Source organism: Acomys russatus, chromosome 8, assembly GCF_903995435.1.
Source record: "Acomys russatus chromosome 8, mAcoRus1.1, whole genome shotgun sequence".
NCBI classification, from domain to species: Eukaryota; Metazoa; Chordata; class Mammalia; order Rodentia; family Muridae; genus Acomys; species Acomys russatus.
Window position 1 is genome coordinate 21458877 of NC_067144.1, and position 23038 is coordinate 21481914.

The 23038-nt window shown below is 45.5% G+C and overlaps 1 protein-coding gene across 1 annotated transcript in view; it reads left to right on the top strand.

Moving 5' to 3' along the window:
• The first annotated feature begins 445 nt into the window (after positions 1 to 445).
• Hgd (homogentisate 1,2-dioxygenase) overlaps positions 446 to 23038 on the top strand; it is a 50247-nt gene continuing 27654 nt past the window's right edge. The window contains exons 1-4 of the mRNA XM_051149892.1: positions 446 to 490; positions 7804 to 7875; positions 9023 to 9111; positions 13625 to 13730. Coding sequence (XP_051005849.1) covers positions 476 to 490; positions 7804 to 7875; positions 9023 to 9111; positions 13625 to 13730 — 282 coding nt within the window. The 5' untranslated portion in view covers positions 446 to 475. The remainder of the gene's footprint in view (positions 491 to 7803; positions 7876 to 9022; positions 9112 to 13624; positions 13731 to 23038) is intronic.

The following is a 23038-nucleotide window of genomic DNA, read 5'->3' on the forward strand; positions in this document are numbered from 1 at the left end:
CCCTGGCCTGAGTCAGGACTGAAAGAGAATTCTCTGTCACATCAGGCAGGTGCTAACTAACTCCCTTCTTAGGTAGTTTTCATTCTCTGCCTTGGGGGTTGGAAGGAGGGGGGGACCTTCTTTAAAAAGTGGAAAAAAATAATTGGTCAATATTTACCTCAGGTGAAAGGAACCAGTTCACTGCGTGTGCTCTCAGAAATGACCTGGGGTTAACAGTACAAAAAAAAAAAAAAAAGAAAGAAAGAAAGAAAGAAAGAAAAAAGAAAAAAAAAAGTTGTGCAAGAATTTTAGATGTAAACATGTTGGACTTTCTGACCAGTGTGTCAGTTAAGCAACTCTGCCTTGAGTGACCTGCTGACCACGGGGACAGGGAGCTGATGAAGCCAAGATCGTCCAAAGACTAGTTTTAAAGAGACACAGAAGGATTGGTATCGCCAAAGTTCCTCGCCGTGGGTTTCCTTCCAGTAGACGGGAAATGACAGAGTTAAAGGTAAGAAACCAGCTAGCTGGACTTAGCTTACAATCAGGCAGTGTCTGGGGCTGCCGCTTAAACCAGACCGAGTACCCTTAGCACGTGTCAAGCCCCCAAAAACTAGATAAAGAAAGAATGGGGAAAGGGAATGGTGAGGATAGAAGAGAGGGTGGGAGAGCAAGAGTGAAGACATAGCTAACAAGTTTACTGTGTCAGAGTTGTAAAAGACTTGTGGGTCAAGGCTGTAGAGATGGCTTGGTAGTTAAGAGTACTCCCTGGTCTTCCAGAGGACCTGGGTTCAGTTCCCAGAACGGACTCAGTGGCTCTTAGCTTTAGCGCCAGGGGCTCTGACACCCTCTTCTAGCCTGGTGGCCTCTGTAAGCTCCTGTGCATATGTACACACACACACACACACACACACACACACACACACACACCTGAAGGGGCTGGCCCTAACCCTTGTGTTCAGACGCTGTGCCACTGAGTTAGTAGGTATGATTGAGCTGCGTTGACAGAGAAGATGTGACAAAAAGAAGCGACAGCACCCCTGCCTTTGTTAACTTCTAATATTGTCTTGTGGCTCTGTGGACATGTTAAGAGATCTTCTGAACGAGCACGCCTATTTCCTCGCTGTTTCTCTCCTTCTCCACGGCTCTGCCGTCCTTATGGCTGAGCCTTCCTGGACCGCTTCAGGTCAGCCAGCTCGGGGTGCTTAACCTACTTAATCGGTTGCTAGTTCGGACTCTGCTTTGGACAGCACGTTTTGTTTAGCGTGTCACTGAGAAGAGTGACGGGGTCATGTGCAACATGTGGTAGGTGTTTTAACTCTGCGTCAGCGCTCTTCACAGTAAGCCTGGGGTGTGGGTGTTTTTTGGTTTTGTTGTTGTTGTTTTGTTTTGTTGTTTTTTTTTGTTTTTGGCTTTTTTCTATTTTAACCCAATAAAGAAAATAAGTGTCATAGGGATGAAGGGACTCATCCAAGGTCCCCACTGGCAAATGACGGAAACCGTGATAGAACTTGGGTTTGTCAAGCACGAAAATTTCAGGCCCCCAAAAGAGGTTTGGTGGCACCTGGTAGGCTGGTGCCTTTGGGCCAGGGTAAAGAAGTGTGTTCCCAGTGTCTAAAGCCCTGCCTGCTGCTCTCAGCTCACTGTGTGCCACCTACAACATCCTGGCATATTGGCTCCAGCTGAGCAGGACAGCCTTCCTACACCTGTTCCTGGAATGCAGGGCTTGAACGTTACCCAGAAGCTTTTCGATCAAAGCTGGGATGGCAAATCCAGCAGGCCCCTAATTACTAGACACCTTGAAGGTGCTTAGCATCGCAGGAAGGAGTTTTTCTCCTTTACCTTCACACCAGATTTGCCAGTGCATGACACAGCACTTAATGCAACACGGACATGGAGAAACTTCTCAAAGGAAGCTGTTCCGAGGTGAAGGGACCGAGGATTGGGCCAGAGCGAAGGCCGTGGGTGAAGGTGCGAAGTGCACAGAAAGATCTGTGCATCCCAGGAACCTAGTATTCCAGCTAACTTGGGGCTGCTGCATGAAAGGAGGTGCCCAGGAGGGGACCAATGTGTAGATCTGAATCTTGGGGGGGCGCAGAAGGGGGGCGGGAGTGGGCACGGCTAACAGGCACCATTATGCCAGCGGTGCAGTTGAAGATGTGGAAGAAAGCGAACTCAACAGAGGTTTGTTCTCTGACGGAAATCGGACGAGGAAGCTTATCCAGGGAGAAAGCGTTTCTTACCATTTATAAATAAATCATATCTAAAATCTTGTCCTGCCAAAACGTCTAAACAACTTATTATGGGGGGAAAAAAAAACCGGCCACCACATGCAAATGGCATGCTGGCCTTAGTTCTCAGCTTCAAAGGCTGGCCCAGCCTCCTGTCTAACCATCTCCAGAAGGAAAGATCGTTTCCAGAGGTCAGGAATCTGAACACGGAGAACCAAATGAAAGCGCACCCATCCCAACCAAGAAACATTACAAACTTTGCGTTCCCTCCACCATTCCAATGGCTACGGTCAACGAAATCACACTGACCTACAAGGACAACTACAGGAAGCAAATTCAGAAGCTGGAATGGTTGTGTCTAGTTTAAGGTGGACTCGCTACGTTCCGGACTTAACAACGGTCTCCCGTTTGCCACACGGAGAGCTGGTTTCACATGCAGACTTGGGGCCCCACCCACAAACACTTGACTCGGCTCTCTACCTTTAGGTCCCAAATGATTCTTCCGGTGAGAGGACCCGCTGGTGTATAGCTTCCTGCTGGCCTATACCAAGTTACCTTAACTTGCAGGTTAAAGCAACACCAGCCTTCTCCTGCACTTCCGGAGAGCGGAAGTCAGTCCCACTGGGCCAACATCAAAGTATCAGCATGGTTGAGCTTGCCTGGAGGTCCTGAAGGAGGCTGCTTCTCTGTTTGAAGTTTTTAGAGAGCTGACAATCCTTGGTTCGAAACCCCATCCCACCCACGCCCATCTTCAGCCAAATAACCCTCTGCCTCAGTCCTAACAGAACACCTACGATTACACTTAAAGAACAATTCAAGTAATCGCCAATCTCCCATCCCCGAAGCTGTTCACCTAGTCACATCAGCAACTTCATTCCAAGTTTCTTTAGAGCAGCTGGAAATTTACCTGGGTCTTGGGTGAGGCAGCCAGATGTTAGGGAGACAGAGACCAGAGTGAAGAACTTGCTGCCTCTAGCAGGGGTTTTATTGAAAATGGTCATGAAAATTGTAATTTGCTCCCCACCCCCAACCCCATGATTTGAACTTCCAGTGAAAAACATCCACTCTTCCTCCTCAGGCCAACCCAGAAAGACAGAAATAGCCATGGTAGGATGCTTTTATTTTTTAACTTTGTAGTCAAAGGCTGTTCCGTGCAGCCCCAAACTCAGGGAAGGTATTTGAGCTTTTGTTTGCTTTGGGACAGGGAGCAGGTACTTACATTTACCGTCACTAATTCACCTCTTGGCTTTATGGCCAGTGTAAGCACTGCATTGGTTCCATCAAGTTGTGAGCCCCAAGTTGCTTCGCTGGTTCTTTTGTCTGTTTTATTTCATCTTTGTCTTTTGTTTCTTCTGGACAAGGTCTTGGGTGGCCCAGGATAGCTTTAGGCTCACTAAACAGAGTGACCTTGAATTTTTCTTCATATACCTCCCACAGTACAGAGATCGCAGGCTGAGCCACCACACACGTGGCTCCTGGTTCATTTTAAACCAAGCAGCAACAAGCACTTTGAGGAATGTTTGCCAGAAGGTTGGGTTTTCAAGGTTCTAAGCTATTTAAAAAGCCTGCCTCTTAGGTTCAGGCATTAAGAAATAAGACTCGGGGCTGGGGTGTGGTGGTGCACGCCTTTACTCCCAGCACTTGGGAGGCAGGTGGATCATAACTGTGAGTTCAAGGCCAGCCTGGTTTACGTAAGTGAGGCCAGGACAGAGAAACCCTGTCTGGAAAAACAAACAAACAAAAACAAAAAAGAAAAGAAAAGAAAAAGAAGGAAAGAAAGAAAGATAAGACACAGCAGCCATTTCAGACTATTATTCAACCTGCAACAGCAACCTGTAAGTTTCTCTAACCACCTAGATTTTGGACCCTTTGGGGTGTTGGGAGAGGGGAGAGGGGGGGCGGGCTAGGTCTCTGTCTCTCTCCCCAGACTTGTCTCTATTTCCATAGCACCCAGTAAAAGGAATGAGGTGCACCATCTGCTCCCCCTTCAGGTGTTATCCCAAACCTGACTCAGAAGAAAGTACCTCTTAAAATGACTCTGACAAGTAAATCATATCCTGGGGACCAGGCGAGAATTGAAAAGCTGGATGTTAGGGGCCAGCCAAAAAAAGGGACTGTACCCAAGTCACGTGAGCCTCAGAAATGTATTCTTTCATTTAACAAGTATGCATATGATTCTCTTGGAAAGAAAGAAGACCGCATTTTTATATAGCATCAAATTATTCAGAAATCCGAGCTGAAGGAAACATAAACACGTTCGCTTAACGTCAGGTTTTTATTTCGTTTTCTGCAGAAGGTGCGTCTTTACATAATCCCGGGCAGCAGCGGGAGTTGCAACGCTTAGGTTTTTCACAGCTAATAAAAGCAGAGTTCAGCTTGTGTCCTTGGACTCTAAGCCTTGAGACAGCAGCTGCAAAACAAAGCAGCGCTCTTTACTGCGAAGCCTTGGGCGGGCGGGCGGGGGGGGGGGGGGGACCAAAACAACCAAGCCCCATCTTAAGGCTCTAACAACCCCCTCTATAATTTTGCTCCGGGAGGGTTTAGGCCGACCAGGCAGCTAATGGTGACTCAGCAGCTTCCACCCGCTATTTAAGCTAGCGCACTTCCATGAGGTGGAATAAAAAAGACACAGAATCGCTCCTTCCCGCCTGCCCTCCCTCCCTCCTTCCCTTAGAGGTCTGGGAGGCTGCCTTCCCAACCAGCAGTTGGTCTTTCTTTCTGTCTCTTTTCTCTTTTTCCTTAGAGCACAGCCTGCATCAAATGCTTCAAAATCACTAACTCTAGTCTCCCTTGCTCGGAACACACTTCTAACCTCTGTTCTGAGGGCAGCGGGTTACAAAGCCCTGGAAGGTTAATCAGTAAACCCATCGCTGCCTGCCAGAAAGCTCCGCTGGCCAGGACCGCCTCTCAGAGCCCCACTTCCTCCCCGCAGCCCGACAAAGAGAGAGCCTCTATCATCCTCACTGGCTTTGGTCGCAGGCTGATCTACAATTCTGTTTCACAGAACTGAAGATAATTTGAGGTCATTACTGATTCTCTCGGCAGCTCGGATTCAGTCTTGTTGGTGGTGAGCGCCAGGCTCATTTTGAGAAGAGAAAATTGTACTCCTCCGAGGCTCAGGGTAGTGGATTGCTTCTGTCATTACCCTTAAGCTATAATTCCAAACTGCATGAGGCTTGGAACAAATCTCATTATAATAGAACTTGGTTGGAGGTGGTGGTGGTGGTGGTGGATTCTGATAAATTTTCAGAGCGATTTAAAATAAATAAATAAATAAATGCGGGGGTTGAGAGGTTTAGCTCAGTGTCGAAGCGCACATACCTGAGGCCTCAAGTTCAACTCCCGGCAACACCCTCATCCGACAAAAAAAAAAAACCTGTGTCTGATGGCAAATGAATAATTTCACTCCATTGCTTTCTAGGTCATAACATTTCACATTTCATATTCCTTCCAAATATAGACACTGCCGGCCTGATCGTCGCTCACACATCCTGGCCTGTTAGATTTAGCTTATTCTTCCAGGCGCTGCCGAGAAGTTTGAAGGGCCTACCCTCCGCCCACACCCAACCTTCTTATATCTCTAAAAGAACTGTGTTCAGATGGTGGCATTTCACTCACCCAGTAAGGCTGCGCTCTCCTTATCCTAGATTAAAATCAACTGGCGGTTAAGTGAGAGCAAAGGGAGGTCAAATCCCACTCACTGTGGCAATCCCACACTGTGAGGACTAGCCCTGAGGGAGAAACAGATGCTCACTGAATAGTTTCCCGTGGGCAGAGACACAAGGTACACAGAGGTAAATAAAATTGGTATAATCCCAACCTTCAGGAAACATAGAACAAAGAAGCTGGTAACAGTTAGGTGTGCTAAGTGGTACAAAAGTAAGCAAGCCTTGGGGCACAGAGGGTGAGTAGTAACTGAGCCACAATGTTGCAGAATTTGCTGCCTCAGTCCTCAAATCCCCAGGGAAGGATGAAAAGTGACATTTCATGCAACCATTTTGTAAATACATTTCCAGAGAGAATGAAGATGTTTCAGGGCTGGGTGTGGTGGCCCATGCCTTTAATGCTAGCACTCAGGAGGCAGAAGCAGGTGGATCCCTATGAGTTCGAGGCCAGCCTGGTCTACAGAGCGAGTCCAGGATAGTCAAGGCTACACAGAGAAACCCTGTCTCAAAAAGCAAGCAAGCAAACAACAACAGCAACAAAGATGTTTCAGGGAGCTAATGGGGCAGCTGCTGACCTCCTGAAGAGAAAATGCTGTGCACGCATTTTCCAAGAAACAGGAAACATACAACATGCGACAGCAACATGCGACAGCATAAGAAGTTATATGCTCCTAGTTCAGCTGTCTGAGGACCATCAGCCTGATAACTGACATCTTTGACAATTAGTATTTAACTGGCTTTACCAATTACCACCAATAAAGCAGTCTTTACCATGCAATGGGGGGGGGGGATACCAACTTCAGGGGCTACCTGTTAAGTTACCTGTTGAGAGACTTAATTTTGCCCACTGTGTTATGAATCTAAGAGATGGCGATCATGGTAGGCTACATTGACTTGTTCTGAAAATATCCTGAGCTGGAACCGCTCCTGAAAGCCATGCCGTCTGTCTTTAAACTCCTCTTTTTCTTGTATCCACACAGATGCCAATACACATCACACACACACACACACACACACACACACACACACACACTATAGATAACCCAGGTGATGTTGGCTCTTGTGAAAACAGGGCTTTTTAAAAAATAATTAATTTTCTTTTATGTGCGTAGGTGTGAAGAGTGTCAGATCCCAGGGAGCTGGAGTCACAGACAGTTGTGAGCTGCCACGTGGGTGCTGGGAATCGAACCAGGGTCCTCTGAAAGAGCTCTTGACCACTGAGCCGTCTCTCCCGCCCCAGAAGTAGTTTTCTAACCAACGTCTTCCTGTCACTTTAAATCCACACACCTCTTCCCAGTTTGGAGTTTTGGCTTCTTGCTTATTTCTCTGTTCTAGGGTGTGCAGGGGAAGGAGTTGCAAGGTAGAGCCAGCAAGTTCCTGATGATTTGGAGCTATCTCCCTCCCAGGAACTTGCAGATAGAACCAAAATCGAAGTGCTTGCTCTTGAAATGGGATCATTAAAAGCAAGCTTCTAAAACCAGTCAGGAATGGTTAAGAGCAGAAGAAGAAGAAAAAAGTCTGTGAAATGCCCAGCACTCCTCTGGTTAACTGTAAATACTTAAAACATACACAAACACATACTTATTTCCTAATTGGTTCACCAGCCAAGATGGGGCACACGCTACATACGGAGAGCATCATAGATAAACACATGCCCTCCCTCACAGCTGTTCTTGCACTTGTAAAATGACAGGGCTGTAAACATGCTCTTTAAGTCCATATTAAGGAGTGGGTATATGGCTCAGCCGGGTCCATCACTTGCAAGGGTGAGGGACCAGAGTGTGAGTCCTCAGACTGCATCCGCTTGTGAGAGGTGGAGTGGGCGGGTCCCGGAGCCTCGGTTTGTAAGGCAACATGTAAGCATGTGCACGAACACACAAACAAATGTGTCCCGGCAGCCATGACAATCGTGTCTTTGTCCCTTGTAGTACATTTCTGGATTTGGGAACGAGTGTGCTTCCGAGGACCCTCGCTGTCCAGGCTCCCTGCCAGAAGGACAGGTAAGAAGGAAAGGGACGCTGGGACAGCTCCATACCCTAGGCCTGGAAGACAAGAAAGCCCAGGAGCTCCTCTCAACTCCAAGCTTCTAAGTTAGCAGGCGAACTGTCTGGTTTCCAAAATCATCGGGACAAGGCAATTACAGCAAAACAGCAATAAAAGCATTAAAACTGGACTTGAATTGGTGGTTCGCTACAGCAAGGACCCTAACCAAATTAGGGAGATTAACTACAGGGCTTCTAGGATACACCTCAAGGTCCAGGATTGGAGCAACTTTCTGGATGTTCCTTTGAGCGGCATCAGATAATGACTATGACGAGAAAATAAGTTGCTTGAGAAATATGTGCACGGTTACAGTAGCAAACGGATACAGTAGCAAAAACTCCAGCAAACAGGTTATTTTCAAAACTGGTTTTGTTGGCTATTTCATGGCATGAAAAGGACCATACACTGGGACAGGGGGATGTCAAAATCTGAGAGCGGGCTGGGCTATATACCAAGACCTGTCTCAAAACAAAATAAAAGAAACGTGGCTGGAGAGATGGCTCAGAGGTTAACAGGACTGGCTGCTCTTCCAGAGGTCCTGAGTTCAATTCCCAGCAACCACATGGTGGTTCACAACCATCTATGATGAGATCTGGCGCCCTCTTCTGGTGTGCAGGCACACATACGGGCAGAGCAGGGTATACCCAATCAATCTTAAAAAAAAAAAAGAAACGCTCATGACCTATTGTCCTTCTCAAAAGAAAAACGACCGGTTATTATAGGCTTATATATCTCTAGGACCCTCATTTTGTGGTAAGAATGGAAAGAAATATTCAAACATTAATATTGGGTTACTTTGGTTGGTGAGGTAATTATGAATTTTCCACAATAAACCTGTATCACTCCTCTAATTGGGGGAAGTCCCAAGGGTATTCCAAGTAAACATGGATTGGGGAGAGTAGCATACAGTGGCCCGGAACCTCCCCATTCAGTTCAGGATCTACCGCCTCCCCCCCCCCCCCCCCCCCCCCCCCCCCCCCCCCCCCCCCCCCGCAACCCTCTAGCTTCCATCCTTATCCTCTCCACACAGACACATACACTGATCTGGTTGGTGGGAAGGTAGGATGCCTTGGGTACTGGAATGTGCTGCCTCCTTTGTTTTAGAACAATCCTCAGGTCTGCCCCTACAATCTCTACGCTGAGCAGCTCTCGGGATCCGCCTTCACGTGTCCTCGGAGCACCAATAAGAGAAGGTATGTGACCGTATCTGACCATATGGGTTCTGACTTCCAGTCTGTGGGAACTGCATCCCAGCCACAGTCTCCCCCAAGGTCCTCCTGGTGGGCTGCCTTCTGGATCACATCCAGACTTGTTCCCAGCGAGGGATTGGCAGAGGAAAGCTAGGGAACAGCTATACAGAGGCAAAAAGCACACACGAGTCCAGTTCCATGACTGAGGCTCACCAGAACCCCACCGGACGCGTTTCTCACCGCGCTCGCACTTTCCTCTAAGGATTGTAGGCTTTCAAATTACAGACAGAGAAGATTCAGACATCTTTCTCGCTGACTGGGAAGAAAGCATTATGTTCTTTGCTTGAAAGCTGCTAATCCAAGCTGAAATGCTTGAAGGGTCATGTAGTTAGGCCCCTTGTGGTTTGAACTGATAAGTTGTTGTTGTTTTTCCTCTTTGGACTTAGCCTTTCCTGGAAACCAGAACACTGATTAGCACAGGATGGCATGTTCTGTGCTCACTCTAATCCTACAAGCTAGCTCATGAACTCTCACTCTAATCAACTGCTATAAAGTGGGTCAGATACAGATGCTGAAGACCAGGGGGCAGTGAAGTGCTGTTACTTGGATAACTCATATCTAACTGTAGGGATGTCAGGCCACTAACTGTAGGGATGTCAGGCCACTAACTGTAGGGATGTCAGGCCACTAACTGTAGGGATGTCAGGCCACGTACGTATAAAGAATAAGCCGGTGGCTTTGGAGATTTGAAGGAGGGTCAGAATGGGTCTTATACTGCCTAAGTCGAAGGAGGAAGTGGGTGACTCTCCACTGACTGAGTCCTCCTGAGAAGCAGATGGGCCAGTGAGCCCAGCAGCACAAAGAGCCACATAGATGCTAACTATTGGTTCCCTTCACGAGGGATCGTGTTGGCTCTGCAGGCAGGCAAGCCTCCTATGGGTAAGTCCTTGTGCCTCGATAGTTGTGTGGTATTGAACAAGTTGTCTATCCCCTCAGATCCTCTTCATTTGTAAGTTGGCTCCTAAGGGATAATGTAGGTGAAGGGAAAGGAAGAGATAGAATCTCTTATATTTGTTAAAAACAACAACAACAACAACCAAAACAACAACAAAGACTAAGCTGGGCATCTGTGTGGTCAATGCCTGTAATCCCAGTACTTGGAAGGCTGAAGAGAGAGAATCAAGAATCTGAGACCAACCAACCTAGACTATGTACCCGGTCTCAAAACACCCAAACCAACCAAGCCAACAAGACACAAAACAAAATCAGACAAGCAATCCGAGGTCTTTTCTATTGCTATTTAACTGTCCCTCCCTCCAGACAGGATAAGGCAACCCACAAACGATCCCTGTCTGTTCTAATTCACGCCAGCCTGGCCGCCATGACTGTGTTCTTGACTCCGTGTACACACAGGCCACCTGGTCTCGGGAATCTGCCGCCTGCCCCCTGTTATTCAGCAATATCTTCAGCCAGCAGGAGCTGAGAGCTCTGCTCCAGGAGGCTGAAAGGGAGCTGTTGGCATTTCATTAAGGCGCTGGCAGCATTCCCTGCATCAGAATTAAATCTCTGTCCAGGGCAATGGAGTGTAGCCTGGGGAGTTTTATAAACTCAGCTGAAAAGTGAGGGACACTAGGCATGGCTCACTCATCTACTCAGAAGCCCCTGGAGGTATGCACGAGAGTTTTATAAAACAAAAACAACAACAACAACAAAAAATGAAACTATAAAAAAGCTCAAACCTCCAGCAGGAAAGTATGCCCCACCCCATTTATGGGTGGGTCAGCCTGACTCCATCAGCTAGTCACCACACACTTAAACCTCAAAGCACAAGGAACACCAAAGCCATTAGAGGTCCCAGCTCTCTCTCGAGACATCAAATGTAGAAAGTTTAAATTGTGATTTAAAAAAAAAAAAAAAAGCCCAGAGGATTAAGGGGGAGCAATTCAATCATTGTCCAGTAAGCAAGTGCCTACTGCATGCCAGGTGTTTTAGGTAAGTGAACTCGAAGTCCTTACCACAGCCTTAGGGATAAAGAGGAAGAGAATAGGATGGGGGAGCTGACTCATATAGCCAGTGCTAAGACGTACATATGTGCTTAACCCACAGACTCCTGGGGGTTGGAAGGGCTTAGTGAGTCCAGAGTCTGAAGTCATCACATTAAGAGGTAAAGGGATTGGGGCACTGGAGAGATGGCTCAGAGGTTAAGGTCACTGACTGTTCCTCCAGAGGTCCTGAGTTCAGTTCCCAGCAATCACATGGTGGCTCACAACGATCTATAATGCGGTCTGATGCCCTCTTCTGGCCTGCAGGTGTACAATGCGAGCAGAGCACTGTATACAAAATAATAAATACATAAATAAAAAAGAAAGAAAGAAAGAAAGAAAAGAAAAAGAGGTAAAGGGTCTGGACGGGAGAGGAACAGATCTAGCCCATTTATTGATCTGATGCTCTGCGTCCAGGCAAGCAAACTTCACTCTTGAGTTTGGACTGCCTTGGAGGCTGCTGAGCACAACAGGTCTGCCACTGTCACAGAAGGGCCTTCTCCCTCCTTACTGCGGCAACCCCTGGAAAGACTCAGTGAGACGCAGTGTCCCTCTCAGCTTCAAGACTCCCTCAGCAGGATCTTTCCCCGTCCTTGAGGCAGAGCTGCGCCTGGAAAAGAGACCTTTGGCTCAGGCCTTGATGTATACAGACAGCAAAGCTTAACAAGGAAAAGAAAGGCTGGAGCAACCCATAAATATTCGACATTAAAGCATGACAGTTTACCTTATAACTAACGTAGTGGAGAAGCGAGAATTCTAAAACTTCTCACAATTGATGCCAAGAACATCAAATAAAACCCAACTGAAATCAATATGAGACTATACAAGTAATTTATAGAAAAATTACAAAGTCTAACAAATAAGCATAACTTATTTAACCTTATTTAAAATAAAGAATTAGATGCTATTTTTCACTCTTAAAAGTAAAGTAAAGGCAGGTATGGTGTAATCTCTGTAATCCTGTAATCCCAGCACTCATGAAGGCAGAGGCAGGTGGATCAATGTGAGTTTGATGCCAGCCTGGTCTACAAAGTGAGTCCAGGACAGCCAAGGCTACACAGAGAAACCCTGTCTCGAAAAAACAAATAAAGAAATATATATATATATATATATATATATATATATATATATATATATATATATATATATATGTATGTATGTATATATATACGCACATATATATTATATATAAAGTAATTGGAGTTGGAGAAATGACTCAGTGGGAAGAAGCATTTGCTGTGTAAGTAGGAGGACCTGAGTTCAAATCCCAGTCACCTACATAAAAAAGCCAGAATGGCTATATGCACCTGTGGGGCACAGAGACAGGGGGATTGCCAGAGCTTGCTGGCTACCAGCTCCGCTCCAGGTTCAGTGAGAGAGCCTGTCTCAGGGGAATAATACAGATGCTAATAGAACAAGACACCAGTTTCTTTCCTAGCCTCTGAATGCACACAAGTATATGTATCTGTGCACACACACACACACACACACACACACACACACACACACTGCCACACATCACACGTAAAGACCACACTCACTAATCAAAATTAAGTAAATATATTTCTAAAAAGTGAGATTATAAAAATATTTATAATTAGGGAAGATGTGGTGGACAAGTTCTCTCCTTCATCATCGATGTGAGAAGACAGTAGACCTAGAATTTGCCAATTTTACTTATATATGCATTGGAGATATCCAAGGAAACATACGAGAACAGTGTTAAGCTCTAAACCTCTAAGGAATGGCCATGGAAATGTTGTAGAAGAGCTGACCACCCCCAGGAATTTTTACATTTATAGAATTAGTTCACCATTGTCATTCATCATTCTGTCATTTTTAAATAACTTGTTTAATTTTCTTTTATGTGCATTACTATGAAGGTGTCAGATCCCTTGGAACTGGAATTACAGACAGCTGTGAGCCACCATGTGGGTGCTGGGAATTGAACCTGGGTCCTTTGGAAGAGCAAACCGTGCTCATAGCCACTGAGCCATCTCTCCAGCCCCCATTCTGTCATTTTAAACGACAAGGTTGATTTATAGTTTTTAAAAAAATAATGAAGGCACTCCTTGTATTCTCTCAGGCCACCCAGGATTTGTTGTCCTGCTGTGGAAAGCAAGAATTAGCACCCTATGGTGCTTTTCTATGGATTTCTGCGTACATATTCCCCCTGGCACTTCCTTACCCCTTAACAGTTGTTGGGAAAGGCATCCCTCTGGCGATGTGTTTTGTTTTGGCAGTATGTGAATAGGTAGGACTCAGAGCCAACCTAAGAGTGATGGGTGTCATGGAAGGAGCAAAGAGACCAGAGTTCCAGGCAGGGTATGGTTATTGATAAGGGACATATCGTTGCCTCTCATGTCAAAGCCCACAGATGGGTTGTGGCACCCTGATGGCACCTCCAGAGCCAGCCTGTGTCCCTCATAACATTGCCTAAAGCTGTGTCTTTCCGGTTTTCTTGTTCCCCCTAGCTGGCTGTACAGGATTCTCCCTTCAGTTTCTCACAAGCCCTTTGAGTCCATTGACCAAGGCCACGTCACGCACAACTGGGACGAAGTTGGCCCGGATCCTAACCAGGTAACCTGGCCCCCTAAACGGAACCGCGCCGTGTACTCAAAGCCTTCAACAGAAATGCGCCAGCTGGGGCCAGAGTCTTTGAAAACTTAGGCTGGCGCGTGCGTTCGTGACTCACAGTTGAGTAGGGGGATCTTGAAGCGCATTGATTGATTGTGAGTGCGTGTGGATGGCAGGGAAAGGAAAGCGTATCTTTGTGGTTTAACCCCACCGTGTAGATGGGCAAGGGTGCGGTTCAGACCTAGCGATAGGCTGGTCAAACCACCTGTATGCACTTCGGTATTTATTGTTAACCTACACTCATCACAGAACGGAGAAAACACCTTCAATACTAGTGTAGGGGTAAGAGAATTGTCTACAAAGGACTCTCTAAGTTTCATGGTGACAGGCTACATTCTCTTCTGTCTCAGGTAAATCCAGAAAGTTCCCCTGGTCATCAGCATTATTCAAACTCTGATTTGTAACAATGACCCAATACAATGATGGACAGAACTCTCTTTAAAGGAAAAGAAATCTGAGAACCCGGGGTACTTCCTTTGTCTCTGCTCCCAGGTGTGATATCCTGCAGAGAGAAAACAGGGTTTGAATCCCCAGCTCCTGCTACTTACCAGCTGCCCTTGAGCCATGATGCCTCACTTATAAAATGTGATGACAGCACTGGCCCTGCAGCGCTGTGGGGAAGGTTACACGAGAGAGTAGGTGTGAATGTGTTTGCACAGTGCCTGACAGGTAACTGCACAGACCACGACTCTGCTACGCCATCCTGATGCAGTCATTTACAGGCTGTGGCAGGCCCTGTGAGCCTCAGACCTTACAGTCAGGTAAATTGAGCTCCTAGTTTTACATATATATTCCCTATTCTGAGGACTCTGTCTACACCTCTGTCTCATTTCTCTCCGAAGTCTAAGGGAATCTCTTGTTTCTCCTTTTTGACTTGTGATTTTTTTTGAAAGATTTATTTGTTTTTTTGTTTTGTTTTGTTTTGTTTGTTTTTCGAGACAGGGTTTCTCTGTGTAGCCTTGACTGTCCTGGACTCACTTTGTAGACCAGGCTGGCCTTGAACCTACAGCGATCCGCCTGCCTCTGCCTCTCGAGTGCTGGGATTAAAGGCATGCACTACCACGCCCGGCTAAGATTTATTTATTTATTTAGCATTATGTATACAGTGTTCTGCTTGCATGTATATCTGCACACCAGAAGAGGGCCCCAGATTTCATTGTAGACAGTTGCTGGGAATTGAACTCAGGACCTCTGGAAGAGCAGCCAGTGCTCTTAACCTCTGAGCCACCTCTCCAGCCTGACTTGTGATATTTAGTCTATTCCTGAAAATATCTGCAAAGTTATTTCCCCTACATGCTTAGGTTGTTTTTGGGAGGGTGTGGTTTCCTAAGACAAAAAAATCAAACATTTTCTGTCATTTTGTTTCCTGCCTTGTCTCACATCTTCCCCTGATTACAGGGCCTCAGAGGACTAAGAACAGTTGAAGGCTACGTACCCTCTCCTCCAGGGACAGAAATGGAGGCAGAAATGCAATCAGAGTGGTCAACATGTATCTTAAAATATTATCTACTTCAGTCATTTTTAAACTGGGATTTTTTTTCCTCTCTTTAAATAATTGACTTTTAATCTTGTGTGACTTTCCTTTTGGTCCTGAGGACTGAAACTAGGATTACACATGTTGTAGGCAAGGACTCTGACACTAAGCTATTGCCTTAGCCTTCTTTTTACTCTTTCTATTGTGCCGGTCTTACTAAGTTGCCTAGGGTGGCCTCGAACTCACTCTGTAGCCTGGGCATATCTTGAACTTGGAATTTTCCCACATCAGCCTGTCGAGTAGAACTGAGGGCCTGTGCCACAAGCCTGGCTGTTTGTGAAGTTTAGTGGTCTAGCAAATGCCCTCCCTGGCCCCCTACTGTGCATCTCATTCAGCAGCCCCTGTTCCAGCTCTAACCCAGACTCCACAGATTCAGGCCCCCCACACACACACACACAAACGAGGACCTTTGGCTTTTAGTCCCTGCCCCATTCTCTTTAAAAAAAGCAGACTCGGGCTGGAGAGATGGCTTAGAGGTTAAGAGCACTGACTGCTCTTCCAAAGGTCATGAGTTCAATTCCCAGCAACCACATGGTGGCTCACAACCATCTGTAATGAGATCAGGTGCCCTCTTCTGGCTTGCAGGCAGAACACTGTATACATAATAAATAAATCTTTAAAAAAAAAAGAAAAAATAAAAAAAGAAAGAAAGAAAGACAGACAGACTCGGGCTAGAGAGATGGCTCAGTGGTTAAGAATACTGGCTGCTCTTCCAGAGGTCCTGAGTTCAAGTCCCAATAACCACATATTTGGTCGCTCACAACCATCTATAATGAGATCTGGTACCCTCTTCTGGTGTGCAAGTGTACACAGAGGCAGAATATTGTATACATAATAAGTAAATAAATCTTTTTAAAAAAAAACAGACTCTTGTGAAGTATACACACACACACACACACACACAGAGAGAGAGAGAGAGAGAGAGAGAGAGAGAGAGAGAGAGAGAGAGAGAGCGCAAGAGCAAGAGCATTAACTTGGCCCTCCTTACCTCATTCTTGTCTCTAATATTTGGGAATTAACATGGTGGAGCAGCCTCGCTTTACCATCTTCCCACATCTCACAAAGGGCCATAAAACCTGTGCTCGTTCTCTGAATCTTGCTCCACCTCTAAATGTGTGACATGGGCAAAGTGAAAGCCTGGGCTGGCAACAGACAGAGGTCAGGAGGAAGGGAAGGTGGCCCTCTGTTAGCATGAGTGTGGAAGGGCGGAGTCACGCTAGAGCCATTACCTAACCACCAACAGGTTCTAGTGCTTAGAAACGGTCATCACAAGTTGTCAGAAACTTGAGGTGAGGAACTTCATTGTGGACAAAGATTCTATCCTGTGGGCAAACTCTCCCAGGTAACCTCAGGGTGCTGCACGCAGAACAATAGGCTCTGTTTGGGTTTTGTGGATTTTGTCTCAGCGATGACTTGAAGCTGCTTGGCTTTCTCCACTGTTAACCTTTCCTCTAAGCATCGCTTGAAGCTGATGGTTTCCCTGTCAGATAAGGGCGTTCCCACCCCTCCCTGTGAGAGGAAGCAGCAGGAATAAGTGTGACCTTGATTCTGTGACAGCTTCTTAACCTCAGCATGCCCAAGTGTCACTTTAGGGGTTTCTCTTTCTGAGCCCCTAGAATTAAATTTCAGAATCTTTAAGTTCCCTCCCCAAGTTGCCCATCTTCTTAGCAACAGGACTCTGTTTTCACCAGAAAAATAGGAAGCATGGTACCTATGGGTTTCACAAACACCAATGTGGTCCTTGTTATACGCCAGCGTGGGAGGATTGGGAGGGTTTTTGGACCACAGAGGGTTTTCCAGTTTTTTATTCAGGTAGCACAGGAAATCCTCAATTATGTCTCCGACAGGTTTAATAAACCAATTCGCCTATCACGCAGAGGAACAAAGAGGCTGTGAAATGACCAAATACGAAGAAAATTAAGCACAAACTAAATTATCTCTGAAAATCTCTTTAATCGCCCATAAGGTATAGGATATATGGTCCTGTGTGTACTACCCACCAGAAGAAACTCCTTTGTAAACTAAATTGAGAACCACTGTGCTAGACGAAATGAAGGCTGATGAGGCAAGTTTTCGAGGCCGATTGGAGGAATGTGTCTGTGAAGCACTTTCCCGCAAACTCGTGGAAAATGGGGTAGTCCGGAAGAGCTAGGGTCCGCGCCTGCGCACATCATACCCGGCAGCAGCTTCCCCATCCAAACTTCGCTGCATCGCCTTAGTCTTGTCTGTAGTTGTGTGGGCAACGGTGGAGCCGGTTACCTCTTTCATATGAGTTTGTTAGGGGTAGGTTTTAAATCTGACATTTAAGAAAAATATATAATGCAACTCCTCGGCAAGTATGAGGTATAAAATACTTGGGAACAGACTTTTCTTACCTGTTGTTTCCATGACTACCGTGCTGCACTTGGTTTCGTGTGATTACATCCCTTCTTAAGGTTATTTTGAGGCACGGGTTACGTGTCATAGAGTCTGTGAAACCACAACTGGAGAGACTAACAGATCTCTGTGAGAAAATGCTTACTGTTCTGTAACAGGTGCTAGGCATAAAAGGAGACAGGGTTCTGGGACAAGTTCCCACAATCACTCACCTACAGCCAGGGTGGTAGTTAGCAGATGTCTGTCAAACCAGACATCTTAATAAACATGGGAGAAGAGGTGCTCTACACTGGCTATAGATAGGTAAGGGTCAAATATGACACTGAACAAGAAAGTGCGTGTGTGTGTGTGTGTGTGTGTGTGTGTGTGTGTGTGTGTGTGTGTGTGTGTTTCTCAGGCTTCACACTCCTGATCCTATTGCCCTGGCTCTCAAGCGCTAAGCGTGTACACAGGCGCCACCAGACCCGGTCTTGTCTTACTGCGCAAGTGCTTAACCCCTAAACTGATGTAAGAGTTAATAAAATAGAAAATGGAGACCTCTCGTCCTAAGCAAGAATCACATGGATTTCTGCTGCAAGTGCTAAATCATTATTTCATAACTAGTTAACACACATTTGACGAAGACACTCCTGGCACTGTGTTTAAAAGCTTGAGTCAATGGCAAGAAACCAGAACAGCCCTGTTGGAACTCAACAGCCGCTTTCTACTAGACCCCTAATTTTCCTGTGTTTTTCATTCTAACATCTCATTTTGTGTGTGTGTGTGTGTGTGTGTGTGTGTGTGTGTGTGTGTGTGTGTTTTCTTTTTCTTCTTTGTTTTGTTTTGTTTTTCAAGACAAGTTTCTCTGTGTACCCGTAGCTGTCCTGGAACTTGCTCAATAGACCCAGGCTGACCTCGAACTCAAAGATCTGCCTGCCCCTGCCTCTCCAGTGCTGGGATTAAAGGCATGTGCCACCACACCTGCCTTGCCACTGTGTTTTTTCTTCTTGAACTTGTTACCTGACCCTTGCTTTGCATTCCTTGAATACTTCCTGTCTGGCAGGGACCAAACAGCTTTCTCTTCTAGCGTCTCCTCTGCTCACACACTAGGAGAGATGTGCCTCAAAGCTCCGCAGTATCTCTGTAACACCAGTGTCATAGCTTCTTGGGTCACCTGCCATCTGGGTCACCTGCCATCCGTTTCCCCTGCCTGATCTACACCTGGACTATTCTTGTACAATCTATCCTTTTGTCTTCATCTACTCCCTGACAAGTTAATATCTCTTTCCAATTTTATGCTTCATTAATTAACCACAGCATTCTGCATTCGTCACTTCCCCCTTCATAACCTTTTCTAAATATGTACTCTGGTCTCTCTTGAAGGAAGTCTGAGAAAATTATATTTAGGTTCCCTATCTGACAGCCCTTCCTGGCTGGATCCTGTTTGAGAGGTGTGTCTTTACCTGTCAAAGCCCAAATTTAATACTTCAGGAGTGTCACCAGCTACCCACATTAAAGATATTTGAGACTTTGAAGATTCAAGAATTGCCTAATACCGCCCACAACCTAACCTCCAGTCCTGCAGAGAGCACCATGGGATGGGCAGTTACTACTGTCATCCTTGACACCTTCCCAGAAGACTGGGAGCTGTCCCCCCACAGCCTTCGCCTCCTTTAGTTTATACTTGATCCTGTGTCTGAGAATCAATGGGAACTCTTGAGCATTTTAAAATTCAACCCTCGGACATTAGTTCAGGCCATTAATATCTCATATAAGAAATATGCGTTAATTTTGTTTAACGTGTCTGTTCCCCTAATTGTGAAATCCCAGAATTCATTGAGCAAATCTAAATCTAGTTCAAGTTGACAGATTCCAACTCGAATTCTGAGTCAGTGGTCCTCTTTAGAAGCCTGTCTTTTGGGCTGGAGAGATGGCTCAGCCACTAAAGGCTAGGCTCACAACCAAAAACGTAAGAAGCCTGTCTTTCAACATTTATTTTTCTTATTCCGGTTCCTAATTCTCAATGGTTGGACTATGAGACCCTTGACACAGTTAAAGCCTAGCCTATTGACGTTGCCACTTGGTTTTTGACTAGTATGATTTGGACCACGTGGGCATTATTTTTAATTAAAGGTCATATCATAGAATTCCTTCTGTCCCAGAACCTGCAAGTTATCAAAAATACTGCCAAATAATACACTCTTCCAGAATATTTGCTGTCAAATGTGTCCAGCTCTCCAGATCTTGCCATATTGACAGTCCCTTTCCTTAAAAAAGACCTTAGGCTTTCTTGCTTCTTTTATCCAACTCTCTGATTATAATCAGATGCCACCACGGTCCCTCCTCCTCCTCTTCCTTGTAGAACGAACCTGAGTCTCATTCACTCTATCCCCAGTCCTGACAGACATTTAAAGAAAATAATTTAGGGCTGGAGAGATGGCTCAGAGGTGAAGAGCAGTGGCTGCCCTTTCAAAGGTCCTGAGTTCGATTCCCAGCCACTACATGGTGGCTCACAACCATCTGTAATGAGATCTGGTGCCCTCTTCTGGTGTGTAGGTGTACATGCAGGCAGAACATTGTATACATAACAAATAATTAAATCTTAAGAAAAGAATTTAACCTCTCATATCCCCTATTACCTCTAGCCTGTATAAGTCACCTCCCCTGACTGCTCTTGGAAGTTTACCCCTGTACTCAGGAGGGCGAGATAGGATGATATGGGTTTAAGCCCAGCTTGGGCTATATAATGAGACCCTAAATCAAAAGAAAAGGGTGAGAAAGACAAGAAACATAGACCCCATTCCCCCATTTATCCTGGTGATAAATACCACTGTGTTTGCCCATCTTCCTCAATTTCTTGAGTAGGTGGCACCATAGTGCCACGGGCCTTATCCCCATGAACAGCGCGCTTTTATTCAAAGCTTTCATAAAAGTATCAATGCCTAGGAGCTCCACCAATGCTGAATTAACCACATCTAACGTTTTATTCCTTTTCATTTTATTCCTTGCACATATGTATGAATAGGTAATTTTCTAGAGTTTCATGCAACCAGAGACGCCCCCCCCCAAATTGAAAACCACGTCAACCCTTACTTAATTCTCCTGAAAACATTAATAGATATCTAATATACGCCGTAAAGCATCACTTTGGAAAATCCCCTTCCTTGGTTTTACCCAGAATCCAATCCTTTCTGAGCTGGGATCTTCTCTCTCCTTCTCTCACCTGCCCCTAGATGTCTGCCTTACCCCCCACTGGATCTTGGTTCAACTTTTCTACACTCCACCTCCTGCATCCAGAAAATGGCGTTCATCATGTAGCTTCCCCACCCCATGGCAAGATGCAATTCAAGGATGCAGTGCGAGTGTGCAAGTCAGAATTACTCTCCATCAAACTGGGAAAAGCAGGCAAAGAAACTGTGACTCGTAATGATTTTAAAACATTATTTGCGTATGCCTCCTGTAATTAGCTCATGATATGATAGTTTCATGTTTGTTTTTGTTTTTAAATATTTTGCACCTTTTTCTTTGTGTTATACCCCTGTTGGTAGATAGTTTTGTTTTGTTTTGTTTTTTAATAAAATTTACTTGGGGTGTGTGTGTGTGTGTGTGTGTGTGTGTGTGTGTTTACACAAGTGCTTGTATGTGCATGTCCACATACACAAACCACAGCACAGATGTGGTTAGGAATCAGGGTGGTGGCAAGCGCTTTTACCTGGTGAATCATCTCAGCAGCCCAGAGTTGATCACTTTTAATGCTGTACTATGACCCATGTCAGTAAAGGAATTCTACCGTCATTTTAATGCCATTATAACTGGCTTGGTAAATGAGTTCAACTGTCGTAGATTTAGGCACTCTCTATTTTTACTGTTTAAAAAAATCTGTGGATATTTCAGCCCTTTGTCTTCCCAGCTTTTTTTTTTTTTTTTTTTTTTTCCTTTCTGAACCTCAGTCCCTCCCTGAGTACCATGACATTGCAGTGACTCAAAACCCACATAGTAAATGCTCTCCAGGTCCTGAGCCAGACCATGACCTCCCCCTTGTGGCCACCTCCCTCCTAGAATTTGGGCACTTCTCTCTCCATGCCTTCCTTTCCCTCTCTGCATTAGCTTGCTAAGGACGCCATAACAGAAACAGAACAGGTATCACTTTCTCAAAGGGCCTGTCTTATGCCTCTGTCTTCTCACATCTGTCTTATGCCCTTCTGTTCTCTCCCGCTGCCTGTTCTTGTAAGGGCTCAAATTATATCCAATTACCAACTCCCCGACCCCACCCCAAACCTCACTATCACTTAGGTATTCTGTCAAGATTCTACCTAAGTTGGACTTGGTGGTACATGCCTATAATCCCAGCAGTCAGGAGACAGAGGCAGGAGGATCATGAATTTGAAGACAGCCTCATGAGACTCTACAAATAATAAATAAATACACAAATAAACAAATAAATATGTTTCTAGCACAGTCTGGGGATAAGGAAATATGAATGGGGGGGTCGATCCAGACCATAATATTCTTCCACACTCTTTTCTTCCAAATCTTAACTAGTGAATCCCCCCTTTTGCTGGATTCTATTTGCCATACAAAGGGGCGAAGAATGTCTGAGTGAGATGAGCCAATAGGAAGAATTTCTTGAGCAACTGAGGCATTTTCTAGCTCATTTTTAAAAAAATAAATCGAAGCACAAATCACACTTTAGGAAAATCTGTAGAATATCTTCTGAGGTACCTCTGGTTTTTCTCCTTCTTTTCCTTGACTCTGGAGAATACAGACCTCATTTTTTTACCTTTACCTGGATTATTGTAACAGCCTCATAATCCACCCATTGGCATCCTCATCCTATGCCTGATTCAGCTTAGTCTCATCTATACAAACGTCTTAAAATCCTGCAATCGTTCTGTAGCCACACTGCCCGGGATGTCAAGGGCAGGTGCCTGCACAGGAGAGGAAGAGCCCTGATGATGCACTGCCGTGAGCTTTTAAGGCCTCTACGTCAGTGGCTCTCAACCTTCCTAACACTGCTGCCTCTTAATACAGTTCTTCATGTTGTGGCATCCTCCACCCCCGACCATAACATTATTTTTGTTGCTACTTCATAACTGTCAGGTTGCCATTGTTATAAATCATAATGTAGATATTTTTGGATATAGGAGCTTGCCAAAAGGTGTGTGTGTGTGTGTGTGTGTGTGTGTGTGCTTCTCTCTCTCTCTCTCTCTCTCTCTCTCTCTCTCTCTTCCCCTCCCCCCACAAGTTGAGAACCAATGTTCTACTTCCTGTCTTATCCCCGCTTAACAGTTACACTTGGACCATCACCATTCCAGGAAAATATGATGAGCTTTTTTGCTTTGATGTTTCATGCTTTTTGTCT